General features: G+C 33.6%; 1 protein-coding gene across 1 annotated transcript; it reads left to right on the top strand.

Annotated features, from left to right (window-relative positions):
• The first annotated feature begins 4,560 nt into the window (after positions 1–4,560).
• Positions 4,561–12,413, top strand: LOC143538558 (phosphoinositide phosphatase SAC2-like). Its single transcript, XM_077032091.1, has 16 exons — positions 4,561–4,889; positions 6,552–6,756; positions 6,844–7,009; positions 7,329–7,542; positions 7,653–7,729; positions 7,829–8,016; positions 8,092–8,189; positions 8,256–8,389; positions 8,467–8,589; positions 9,317–9,623; positions 10,072–10,193; positions 10,265–10,378; positions 10,538–10,660; positions 10,744–10,887; positions 11,134–11,236; positions 11,931–12,413. The coding sequence occupies exons 1-16, from the start codon at positions 4,794–4,796 to the stop codon at positions 12,009–12,011; spliced, it is 2,295 nt and encodes a 764-aa protein (XP_076888206.1). The 5' UTR covers positions 4,561–4,793; the 3' UTR covers positions 12,012–12,413.
• The last annotated feature ends 224 nt before the right edge of the window (positions 12,414–12,637 follow it).

Raw genomic sequence — 12,637 nt, 5'->3', positions numbered from 1 at the left:
TTATGTATTGTGTGCATAATGTGATTCAATTTCATAAAGCGTTTAACATAGCATGCTTCTCGGTTTTAGAGAGTAGTTAAAAGTGTATTTACATGTATCAAGGTTTTGGATTTTGGTCTCGTTAATCAAGCCCGTTTAGGGTTACAATATTGGTCACATTCCTATAATCAAATTTCAAGTTTAAGGATTATAGATCCTAACTAGAATCATATTCTAAGTTGAAAACATTTTGTTGTGTGAGAACTCGGTTTCAGGCATTAAAAATGTTATTTTAGATAAATTTAGCATTTGGTAAACACACTGACCCTATGAGGGTTTGCAAAATATCACACGGTTCGTGTAATTACATCATCGCAGAAAGAATTACAAACCAGCTCAGAAAAATGACTCGCAAATGCGAGTACAAGATTAGAAGAGAAACATGTTTACATAAACTTAAATCGATAAGGAAAAGTCACGCCACCATTAAATATAAAATAATTTGCTTTTTGGTTGTACTTTGTAAAGCTCATTGGTTGCTAAAATAGGCAAGTATAAAGTACATTGGTTGACAATAGAACCGGAAATTAAGTTTCTATTTTGCTTAGAACTTTGCTATAAACAGAAAAACATAAATTCGTTACGTTTCATGCAATTGTCATATGTCATGTATTTATAGATAACAAGATATACTATTTTATCTTTTCATGACATAAGGCTATGCAATGCAACCATCATATTCATCGGGAAAATGATTATCATATACTATTTTCTTATAATGATTCCACGGTAATACTTAAATGGCTCAAGAATAAAATAATTAATTTATAGACTTCATCTTACCAAAAGATTAAAGACGAACCTACAGGTTCAAGAACTATGTTCTTTACAAAAATTATCTATTCTTATGGACCTAGACGTTCTTAAAAAATAGAGATTCTTGGTTACACGTAATAAATGAAGCAAATAAATAATAGCCAAAATTAAGTGAATTTAAATCTTAAATAAATCTATAACTCAATCTCTTTATGAATCACCCATCGAATTTGGTCATAATGTTAGATCGGATGCTTTTTATCACAATGACTTTCACTTCTTGGATTTTATATCCTCTTCACGTTTTATATGTATTTTTTTCCAACATTTTATTTAGCATCACTTTAACGGTATGACCAGGCTTGGCCACGATATAAAGGACCCACAGTTTTATAGGGTAACAATTTAACCTATGTTTTTAAGAATTTTTTTTTTATAATGTAATATATGTTTTATGTTAATGATGGAAAAAAAATGTTAATGATGTTTATGGGATTGATGATTCAGAAACGGTAGGAATTGGTATTTGGAATTTCTCATAACCTTAAAAAAATAGGTTGTGGTAATATAATCTACATAATTAAGGTATTAATTCATCGAGTCAGTTTTCGGTTTATTCGAATTAAAACTATGACTAGTTTAAAACCGAATTCAAATTTGAAAAATAGTTGAAAACTAGGTTGAATTAATGACAATAATGGGTCAGTTTCCATACTCGCTAAAATCAAACGAACCAAACCAATCATATTTATTTTTTAAAAATATTATTAATTATAAGTAACTCAAGTCCAAATTTTCTGGCCTAAATAGTGCATTGTTGTATTTGTTGAGTTATTCTTAGCTAGGCTCAAATTCAGGCCCGGCTCCGAGAACGGTTAAAAGTTTCTGGGCCGAAGGCGAAAATTTTTTTAGGCCTTAATAAAAAAGGGATATCTTGTTGGGTTTACAGTTTAGTTTTTTTAAAAAGCCTTAACTTTTTGGGCCTTATGATTTGGTTGTGTAAAAAAAAGTTTTATATAAAAATATAGTCAAAATGTCTCAAGTGAGGCTAGAACTCACAACCCTTTGGTTGTAAGTCATACCCCTTTGCCACTAAACCAAGCTAGTGGTTGTGATATTAAGTTTAAACATTATATATACATATTGTTTTTCATTAAAATATATATATAATTTTTTTTTAAAAAAAAAATCCGGGCCTATCGAGGTGTCGGGCCGGGGTCCGTCGACCACCCGGCCCTCCCTTATAGCCGGGCCTGCTCAAATTCAGGGTTAACTAACCAATAAGTGACCAACCATAACATTTAAAATTGATTAACCAAAACAGTCATTACCAACTGGGTATGGCTATCCATTAGCTTACACTTTATTATGGTTATTATGATTTTGAAGCAAAACCGATCCAAGCCGACTGATACAGACCCCGAGTCCACACCCTCAAATTATGGGTGTAAGCGAGCCAAGTTGCTAGCGAGCTACTTGAGATCGGTTCTTGAAAAAGCTCAATCGATCTGATCTTAAACGAGCTCGAGCCTAAAAGTAAGCTCGTTTAATAATCGAGCCCGAGCTCAAGCTTCACTTATCGAGCTTTAGTTGGCTCGTGATCCTAAACAAGTCTGTAATATATATATATATATATATATATGTTGTAAATATGTTAAATTTACATATAATAGTTATGTTGAAAAACTACTCACCAACTGAGCTCGAGCTTTAATCATGAAGCGAGCCAAGCTCGACTCCCTCAAATCATGCAGATTCGGTTTGTAGATTCGGCACATAACTTTCATAACCCGAGATAAATAATCGGATCGCCTGCTTAGGCTATTTGTTATGGTTTAACAAACTTAGCTAGTTAAAATGCCATATCAACGCCATATCACTGCCATGTAAGCAACACATTCTAACTAGCCAATCCTTTAATTGGTACGTTATGGTTTAACTAGCAGGCAATTATTTTCTAATCATTGTGCTTATATTTATTTATTTATTTTTTCTTGATTTTATTAAAAAGCAACAAAAATATAACATAAATATTACTTAAAAAAAATACAAACCAAGTTTCAAATAAAAACAATAATGCAAATTAATAAATAAAAATATAAAAGCGTTTAGTTTTGTTGATATTTCGCGCGAGTTGATTCTTTCATTGCCTCCAATATAAGTCGGTCCTCTGTCGGTAAATGTGAAGTGTCTTTCGCGAGGACAGCAAAATCTTTTTCCCTTTCCCGTTCCTTTTGCCGTGCCAATAGCAGTTGTTGTCTCTCTTCATGCATTGTTTTCTTTCCACGTGAGTTTGTTTTCTAAACGAGAGGATCTCTTTAAGTTTATCGTCCAAACTTTCAAAATGTGTCTTCACATCGGGATTCATTGTAGATGAGGAGGTTCGTCGGGATCTCGCCGCCTCCTTGCTTTTGTCTCTACCGGTTGGTCGAGGTAGTTCCTCCACTTCATCAAACTCAAAGTCGGCATCAAATCCGTTTAAGTTTATATGGGATCGAGCATCCGAAATGGCTTTAGACGAAGTTGGTTCAGTTGTAGAAGTGGAGGTCTTGGATCGTTTGGACGATCGATTGACCTTCATCAGGGGAACAAGATGCCACTTTGCCGATTTATTAATTACCTCCCAAGGTTCAATCATTGTAAGCGAATGTGATTTTTCAGCTCTATATTGTTTATGGGCCTCTTTCATTACATCGAAATCATTTGTACCGCCTTTTCTATTTCGATTGTTTGCAAGTCGGTCGTAAATGTTGTTGAAATATGTGAGTTTGGTGCGCATTGCCGTCCATTTTCCGGAAATGGCGTCGGGATTACGGTAATCACCCCGACCCATTGCTTGAAAAAACTTGGCCCGAATATCCGCCCAAAATACATTAGTACTTTGACCATCGCCTGATAAAAAACAGACGTAACATTAGTAATAAATTAAAATAAAACAAACTAGCACTTGTAAAACAAATATTAGTAATTACCCTTGATGGAATTTTTCGACGCGTCAACCCAAGCACGCGTCAATGCAAGCTCCTCCGTCGAAGTCCACTTCTCTACTTCACGAGATTCTTTTGGTTCGATGGTTGGTTGTGTTTTTTTTTTGTGTGTTTTCGTTTAGAGGTGGTTGGTTTTGTTTGAGGTAACGGTTGTGACTCGGGTGTTGGTTGGGTTTCGGGTACTTGAGACGAGAAGAAAAAATCAGGGCTTTGCGGTATGGGGATTATCGGTCGATACACACCCTCGTTTAGTAGTTGGTTATAAAAATATGGGTTATTCGGATCAATTGGTGGAAGGTTAGCCCATAACGGGTTTCTCAGATTCCACTCATTGTTCGGCTCCATATTTGAAAATACAGAGATTATTTATAAAAATTGAGAAAGGAAATGAATAAAAATATACGTCTGTTGGTTGAAATGTGTCGTATGCATGCATATATATATATAGAGAGTTTAAGTGATTAATTAATTAATTTGCTTTTAAACAATTAGCCGTTGCCAAAGTCAAACTGCATGTGCTTTTATTTACCTTGGGACCACAAATCTCAACCATTTTCATCCGTTAAGGCCTTGGCGCTTTCATCCATATTGCCACTTTGGCACCAGATTTAATATTGGTTGCATGCATGGGTTGGTAGCGTTAAAAAAAATGAAATGGCATGTTTGGCTGTTGGGCGTGAAGGCATAACAATCAGCCTTAAAACCCATGGGCTAGGCCGTTAAACCATAACAATAATAACAACATAACAGCACACCTTTTTATTCATTTCATTATATTATTATTATTATTATTATTTTATTATTATCTGCACACAGTCGCCGTATAGTTATCTCGTGTTCTGATTCACAACACAGCGTTGAATCTTTTGTTCCGTGTATAATTATTATTGTTATTATTTATTATTATAATTCAGCTTTTAGTTCAGCGAATAATATTAATATGTACAGAGTACCAAAATTAGGGTTTACTGCCGCCTAATTTCGCGCTAAGTTAGGGTTTCTGACGGAACAATGACGTCAGAGATTGATCAGCTGGATTGGATCACGGAGGTTCCGAAAGTTAGAAATGATTATTTGCAGAAATTCAGACTCTACGAAACTCGCTCTGTATGATTATTACTATATATATTGCTTTAATTTTAATATTATATGACGTTGATGTTATGCTTTGAATTAATTTTGTTGAAATTAGGTTACATGTAATTGAGTATATACTAGTTGATATAAGGATGTATACAGATCAATCGAGACTCTACGAAACTCGCTCTGTATGATTAGTATATGTGTGTGTGTGTATTCCTTTAGTTATAATATTATATGATGTTATGCTTTGTATTATATAAGTTTGTTGAAATTAGGTTACATGTAATTGAGTATATACTAGTTGATATAATCATATAAGGATGTATACAGATCAATTGAGACTTTACGAAACTCGCGCTGTATGATTACTATATTGCTTGAATTATGTGATGTTATGGTTTGAGTTATAGACTTGTTAGAATTAGGTTACGTGTAATTAAGCTAGTATTAGTTTACATTAGGAAGTATGCAGATCAATTGAGCGTAAAATAAGTTTATGATTACGCGTGAGATTAGCGTTTATGTGATTGATTAGGGAGGTTAACAATGACTATTTGTAGAACTTCAGACTCTACGAAACTCGCTCTGTATGATTACGTTATCTCTTGTTCGGTTTTCAGCTTTTTTGTTAGTTGTATTGATTGAATTATATGATGTTATGGTTTGTGTTATGGAGTTGTTAGAATTAGGTTACATGTAATTGAGTATATGATATATATATATATTAGTTGACATAAGGATATATGCAGATCAGTTGAGCCTAAAACTAGTTTTAGGTTTTATTCTTTTGCTGCTATTATTTTTTGTACTTTTAAGACCTCTTGTCGATAGGAGTATGTTTGTTGATTAACTATTGTGGTTTATATGTATATTTGGTGTTAGGTTTAGATCACACGAATAACCGAGAACAATAAGCGCAAAGAACATGAGGGGTTTATATTTTGTTGAGTGATAATATTTTACAAGTACAATGATCGATTATAGGTAACATAATTAGGGCTAGTATCTTGGTAACTTAATCAGTAAAATAATTATTTGGGCTCGAGGCTTGCTAGGGTCGGCCAAACCTTTCCATTTCCTCCTTCTAATCGGCTTAACCCATAGGGGGGACGGGGCCTATATCCCGACACTTGGTGCACTGTTATTTCTCTTAAATATACTTGTGTGAAAGTGTGCATGGGGTAGTAGTGAAAAACCTCGATCTACCTTAAGTCATTAAGGTTTTATTGGCCTCTAACTTGAGGTTTCATTGCTTGAACTGTGTCAGACAGAGATATTGGCATCCCTTGAGTGATCGTAAGGTGCTTGTAAGAAATGTATGCTTATACAATGTATCAATGAATTTGAATAGCAATCCAAATTGTTAAGTGTAGTTACATTTTAACAGTCAGTGGATGGGTTCCTGTAATACGCCCCGCCTTTGCAGTTCTAATGTAGCTCGGGGTCATTTTTTAGTTCAGAAATGTCCTAAGTTCAGTAATGTTATTTTGATCTAATAGCCCAACCACTCCCTTGAATTTGTCACATACCCTATTATTTATCACTGTATGCCAAAATAATTATTTCCAAAGTGATAGAATTTTTCTTCATAATTCCATCTTTTGTTTAGACTAAATCACATTATTAAGTGATGACTGATTGGTAGGCACATTGCTGACCACTAACAAACTTTTGCATCTATTACAGAACTTTTATATGATTGGAAGCAGTAAGGATAGATCAGTTTGGAGGGTGTTAAAAATTGACAGGTCGGAACCTACTGAGCTAAACATTACTGAAGATCCCACGACATACACTGAAATTGAATATTGTGATCTTCTAAAGCGTGTACATGATGGAAATAAGTCTACAGGAGGGCTTAGATTAGTTTGCACTTGTTATGGGATTGTTGGTATGCTCTATTTTGATGTTTTAAAAGGATGGACATTTACTACAATAGTTGATTCTCACAATTTTATTGATGCTATTCTGATTTTAGGATTCGTAAAGCTTTTGGGACCTTATTATATGCTGCTTATTACAGAAAGACGGAAAATTGGTGTAATATGTGGTCATGCAATTTATGCAATTACCAAGAGCGAGGTCTTACCAATTCCCAGTTCTACTGTTCAACCAAGTGTGGCTTACTCTAAGAATGAAAACAGGTTTTTGTCAATTCTGCATGTAAATGTAAAATGTACTTTTGGTATTGTTAAGTCAGAACTACTTTTTATTCAATATTCATATGTATCCTTAATTCCTTATACATAAGATTGTTAATGACAGATATATGTGACATATTTAGTTCTTGCTTTTATGATTCTTCTCTAGCATTATGGTTGTTGTGATGTTAATTTGAATTGTTGTTGTTAGGGTTTTAATGTGAATGTATTTTCTACATTACAGGTTGGCATTTTTTGATTTATTTATTTTCTACACATTCGTTTATAATAATTGTTGACTTTGAGATGATGTTTTGACTAGATATAAGAAGCTCCTGTGCTCGGTGGATCTTACAAAGGACTTCTATTTCAGCTACTCGTACCGTATTATGCATAGTTTTCAAAATAATTTATCCACCCACAAGACAGGAAATGAAACTATGTTTGTTTGGAATGAGTTTTTAACTAGCACGATTCACAATCAACTGAGGAATAATCTTTGGACAGTGCAACTAGTTTATGGCTTCTTCAAACAGGTATATTTAGGATTTATTGTTTCATTAAAAATAGTATATAATGCTAGCATACTTTTAAAGCCAAGTATAATCGTGTAAATGATATATGAATTTTCCTCACCAAAATTCAGGTCAAAGTTTCAATAGGTGAAAAAGATTTCAACTTGACCCTCATTGCTAGGCGGTCTCGCCATTATGCTGGAACCAGGTTTGATACTACTATTGATGAGACTGTTACCGTTGATTTTATGAAGCAAAAATAAGATGCTTTTTTTGCTAATAAAGTTTAATATCTACTGTTTTTTAGATATTTAAAACGAGGGGTAAATGAGAAGGGCCGTGTTGCCAATGATGTTGAAACAGAACAGATTGTATTTGAAGATGTACCTGAAGGATGTCCTGTGCAAATAAGCTCTGTTGTTCAGAACAGGGGTTCAATACCCTTGTTTTGGTCCCAAGAAGCTTCAAAAATAAATGTTAAGCCTGACATAATATGTAAGACAGTATATAATCAATTGTTTGATTGGAATTTTCTAGTTCATTTGGTTTAACCATTGCTTATCCTTGTAGTGTCAAAGAAGGACCCCAAGTATGAGGCCACCAGACTTCACTTTGAGAATCTTACCAAGAGATACGGAAATCCTATAATAATTTTGAATCTGATAAAGGTAAATATGTTTCAGTTATCTGCAGTGTGTTTCTTATTAATATCTAATCATTGTGTGGTTTTTCAGACTAAAGAAAAGAAACCCCGGGAATCCCTTCTTCGTGAGGAATTTGCTCACGCTATTGAGTTGATTAATAAAGATTTGCCCGAGGAAAAGCGTTTAAAGTTTCTTCATTGGGATTTAAGCAAGCATTCTAGAAAGTATGTTGTACTCTGCGCCTACTATGTTTTCTGGAATTAATCTGGTGTTGACTTTTTTTTAAACTTTGATTTTTCAGCAAATCTACAAATGTGTTGGCACTTTTGGGGAAAGTAGCTACTTATGCATTGAATCTAACTGGCTTCTTTTATTGTCAAGTAATCCCAAGTTCAGGGTCCCAAGAGCTGTTAAACTGTTCGAGGTAAAACCAAATGTAAACTCAACTATGCAGATATTAGTTATGTTATTGTACTACTGGAAAACTTAAATAGACTTCAACTTAACTGTTTTTAGATGTTTCTTCTAGTCCCTTTATTTAATTGAAATTTTTTGGCAAGCTTTCGACTTTTACATTTTTTTTCAACCTTTACAATTAAAGGTTGTTTACCGTCATTGAGTAAAATTGTTGTTGATGATTCTACGAAGTTTCAAAGTCATCAACATGCATACTTGGATCTTAGCTATGGCATATACTAATAAAGGACAATCTATTGTCATTTCCCGTGTTTTACACACTGCCAAATGATAAAAAGAATTGATAACTTTATTGTGTTTAGAGGCAAGCTTACTTGATAAATGCACCTTATCTTTTTACATTGCTTTCATAAAACGTTTACATATATTAATAAAGGACAATCTATTGTCATTTCCCGTCTTTTCTAAATGACTGTTTACAGTGGTTACTCCTTTCTGGAGTTGTAAATTCATTTAAACTAAAACGTTTGCTCTCAGTTTCAATATTACAAATGAAAAATCTTGCTGTTTTACATAAAGACGCAATTCAAAATCGAAATAAATAAATACACTATCTTTATGTAGTACATTAATTTACTAATTCAATAAACACTGCAATCAGCCACCTAGTTGATTTTATTTTAATTTTCTTTCTGAGTCTGCAAGTGTCATTAATGCCTAGAGTCATGTCACAGGGATGATAATGGTGACCATCACAGTGTCCGGACTAAAAACAAAGACGCTGTCAACTTTAGTTTCAAGCCTCCTAAATATCAAACTGGAGTCTTAAGAACAAACTGTATAGATTGTTTGGATCGTACAAATGTTGCTCAATTTGCATATGGTTGGGTTGCGCTTGGTCATCAATTGCATAGTATCGGTTTTATAGATACCCCTGATATTGAGCTGGACTCCACTTTAGCAGATGGTTTAATGAGAATTTATGAAAAAATGGGTGACACTCTAGCACTGCAATATGGTGGTTCTGCAGCTCACAATAAGGTAATGCATTATAATAATATTGATTTAGACATCAATAAAATGTTCATACTCAAAGTGCTAATCGCATAAAGTTATAGCAAGCTTTTTGGTAATATTTTAGTTTCGGGTAACCAACTTATTTTACACCAGAAATTTTTTTTATCGAAGTTCCGTTTTCTTGTTTTGTGGTAATTTACGTAAGATAAATGGTTTTCAAGTGCCATGTTAGCATAAAGTCAACATGTCAAACGTTACCTTCATGCCACATCATCATTTTGACATTTAACTTGATATGCAATTAGCCCATCAGAAAAAGTTTAAGCAAATCTATGGTTTATTCACAGTTTATAATTCTTGAATTGACAACTATGCTTTGGTAATCACTTTTTGTATTATAATTTACACTTTTAAACTGCGTAATAAATTAGTAATTAAGTTATTTAATGTTTTATTATATTTTTTTATGTAGATATTTTGTCAGAGAAGAGGTCAATGGAAGGCTGCAACTCAGTCACAGGAGTTCCTTAGAACTCTACAACGTTACTACAGTAATGCATACATGGATGCTGAAAAGCAAGATGCCATTAATTTGTAAGTGAAATAATATTATTATTTACTCATGGCATTCTCCATAATCTTGAACCGGGTCAATGTATAAACAGGTTCCTGGGTCACTATCAGCCACAAATTGGGAGACCTGCACTGTGGGAATTGGATTCAGATCAACATTACAATGTTGGTAGCCAAGGTTCTAACTTTTCGGTGGAAAGAGCTAGGTACTGTTTTGTGATATTTATCATCAAAGAAATTATTTAATAAATAAATAAAGATATTCAAAGATACTTTTATCATTTTTAAGTGACTGTGATAAGAGGAATAAAAAAATCTTTCTTCCACACAAAATCTGACTAAGCGAAAGTTTTATGTATGTGCAGGCTTATTAAAAGGTCATTGTCGGTTGGCAACAGGCTTTGTGATGACAACATTCTCTGTGATAGAACTTCTATTGGAACTGCTAAAAATAATGAAAAAACCGAAAGTGATCCGTCTCATCAAAGGTCGGATATTTTTTTTCTTAATTTTTACCATGAATTTTAAAGTTGTGAGTTAAAAGTTGTAAAATATGTGAGAAATTGTGCAGGCATACAAACTCAATGTCTTCTGAAGAGTGCACCGACAGTGCTCGAATGTTTTACAATAAAGATTCCTTTAACTACTCAAATTTTCTTGATATTGATTGGCTTTCATCGTCTGGAAATTCATGTGAAGACGAAACATATGAAAGGTAATTTATGATCTGTTTTATCTAGGGTTGTCAATCTTGTCGGCAGGTCGGCTTGCGGGTCAACCTGTTTAGTTAAACGGGTAGAGTGGGTCAACCCGGGCATGACCCGTTTATTAATCAGGTTAGGTATAACAAACCTGATTATTTTCATGGTTGTGTTCTGGGTTATGTTCACCCCTAGTTATCTATATATAATTTGTCACTTGTAAACCCTATGTTAACTTTGTCATCACTTACTGGCTGCAGGTCAACAGTTGTAGGCTCCCCAATGGGCGGTCGATCATCTGATAATGTTGTAAATGAAATTTGCACTGTCGCTGGTGATTCCGAGATATGTACTAATTTAAAGGTTGGTTCTCTTTTCACCGAATTCTTATATCTATAATATATATAAACGAAACCTTTAAAAGCTCTCTGGTTGCTCTCTACATTTTCTCAAGCCACCAAATTGCTTTATTTGTAAATGGAGGTTTTTCGTGCATTTGACCCGAATTCACGGGTATGGGTCTCACCAAACCCATATAGTCCTTAAACGGGTTATAACATCTTATTAAATAAAAAATTAATTTCACCAAATATATGATATGAAAATCGTATAAAATAGGGATTACTAAAAATTAATATATGATTTTTTTTTAAAAAATATATTATTTACAATTAAGAAACAATTTATAGTAAAAAAATAAGCGGGTCTTGGGTCTCACCAAACCCGAATAGATTTTAAACCGGGTTATAACATCTTATTTATTTGTAAAACTCTTGTATTATCAAACCATATTATTAACTTCCTTACAATAATTAAAATTAAAATACAAAAAAAATATATAAATATGATAAACGAATAATGTAAAACAATCCCCGTAATACGGGGGATAAAAACTAGTGTGTGTGTGTGTATATATATATATTTACCAAAGTCACAGGCCTCATCAATACCCTACTAAGTACTAACCATTGGGACCAGTGACCTTCAAGTGGTTTTATTTGTTGATTTATATTTAGTGTTTAATATCTTATTATTATTTTTATTAACTTGGTTGCAGGATGGTAGGAACTCGATTGTAGGCGGGTTTTCAGATAGATTTGCAGAATGGGTGACCCATGGGGATATTGTGTTCCCTTGATCAGTTTTGTCAACGAAACCTAACAAACGACTTTACTTACCCGTGGGCCATTGAATCGAGTCATCCCCTACAAAGGTTGTGGGCTGCAAAGGAGAAATAAATGGCGAGATGATAACATTAGAGAAAAGTAATTGCTGCATATTTAAAATGATATAGAACTAGCCGAGCCGCTATAGAAGTAAAGTATGCTAACCGTGAAAAATTGTCAAAAAAAGCGTGAATGAAAGGATTAGAACCCTAGTGCAAGTACAAAGGAGTAAAAAGCTACAGTTTCTTTTTCATTATTTGAATCTCTGTAAATAGTTTCGGTTAAATTATTTTCAGTTCTGACAGTTTGGTTTCAAATTCTTATTTGATGGATATTTTAGTTTGTTTTTATAGTTTTCGGAATTGGTTAATTTATATCGTCTTTTGACCCGGATATTCAGTATTGAAATGCAAGTTGCATTTGTGTATTACTGTTTTCAGTTTTAAAAATTCTACAAATATAAGACGGACTTGTGTCCCAATGTTCTCAAAACCAGACCAGACTAGCCAGTAAAACCGAGAACTGTTACAACTAGTGTTGGGCCGATTAGAAAGTTTGTATTTATTCGTTCACTTTTACTGTGCTCACCAAGGATGTC

This window comes from Bidens hawaiensis, unplaced genomic scaffold (assembly GCF_021521415.1).
Source record: "Bidens hawaiensis isolate Kalapana, Puna unplaced genomic scaffold, B.hawaiensis_p1.1 tig00000780_1, whole genome shotgun sequence".
In the NCBI taxonomy this organism is placed as follows: Eukaryota; Viridiplantae; Streptophyta; class Magnoliopsida; order Asterales; family Asteraceae; genus Bidens; species Bidens hawaiensis.
Note: the sequence above shows the minus strand (reverse complement) of the source record. Positions and strands in the feature narration are given on the sequence as shown.

Excerpts from the sequence above, each read along its gene's own strand:
- LOC143538558 (XM_077032091.1), top strand. The coding sequence starts at position 4,794 with ATGACGTCAGAGATTGATCAGCTGGATTGGATCACGGAGGTTCCGAAA. Across the intron at positions 6,757-6,843 it reads CACTTGTTATGGGATTGTTG|GATTCGTAAAGCTTTTGGGA; the intron begins GTATGCTCTATT and ends TTCTGATTTTAG. Across the intron at positions 8,390-8,466 it reads TTAAGCAAGCATTCTAGAAA|CAAATCTACAAATGTGTTGG; the intron begins GTATGTTGTACT and ends TTGATTTTTCAG.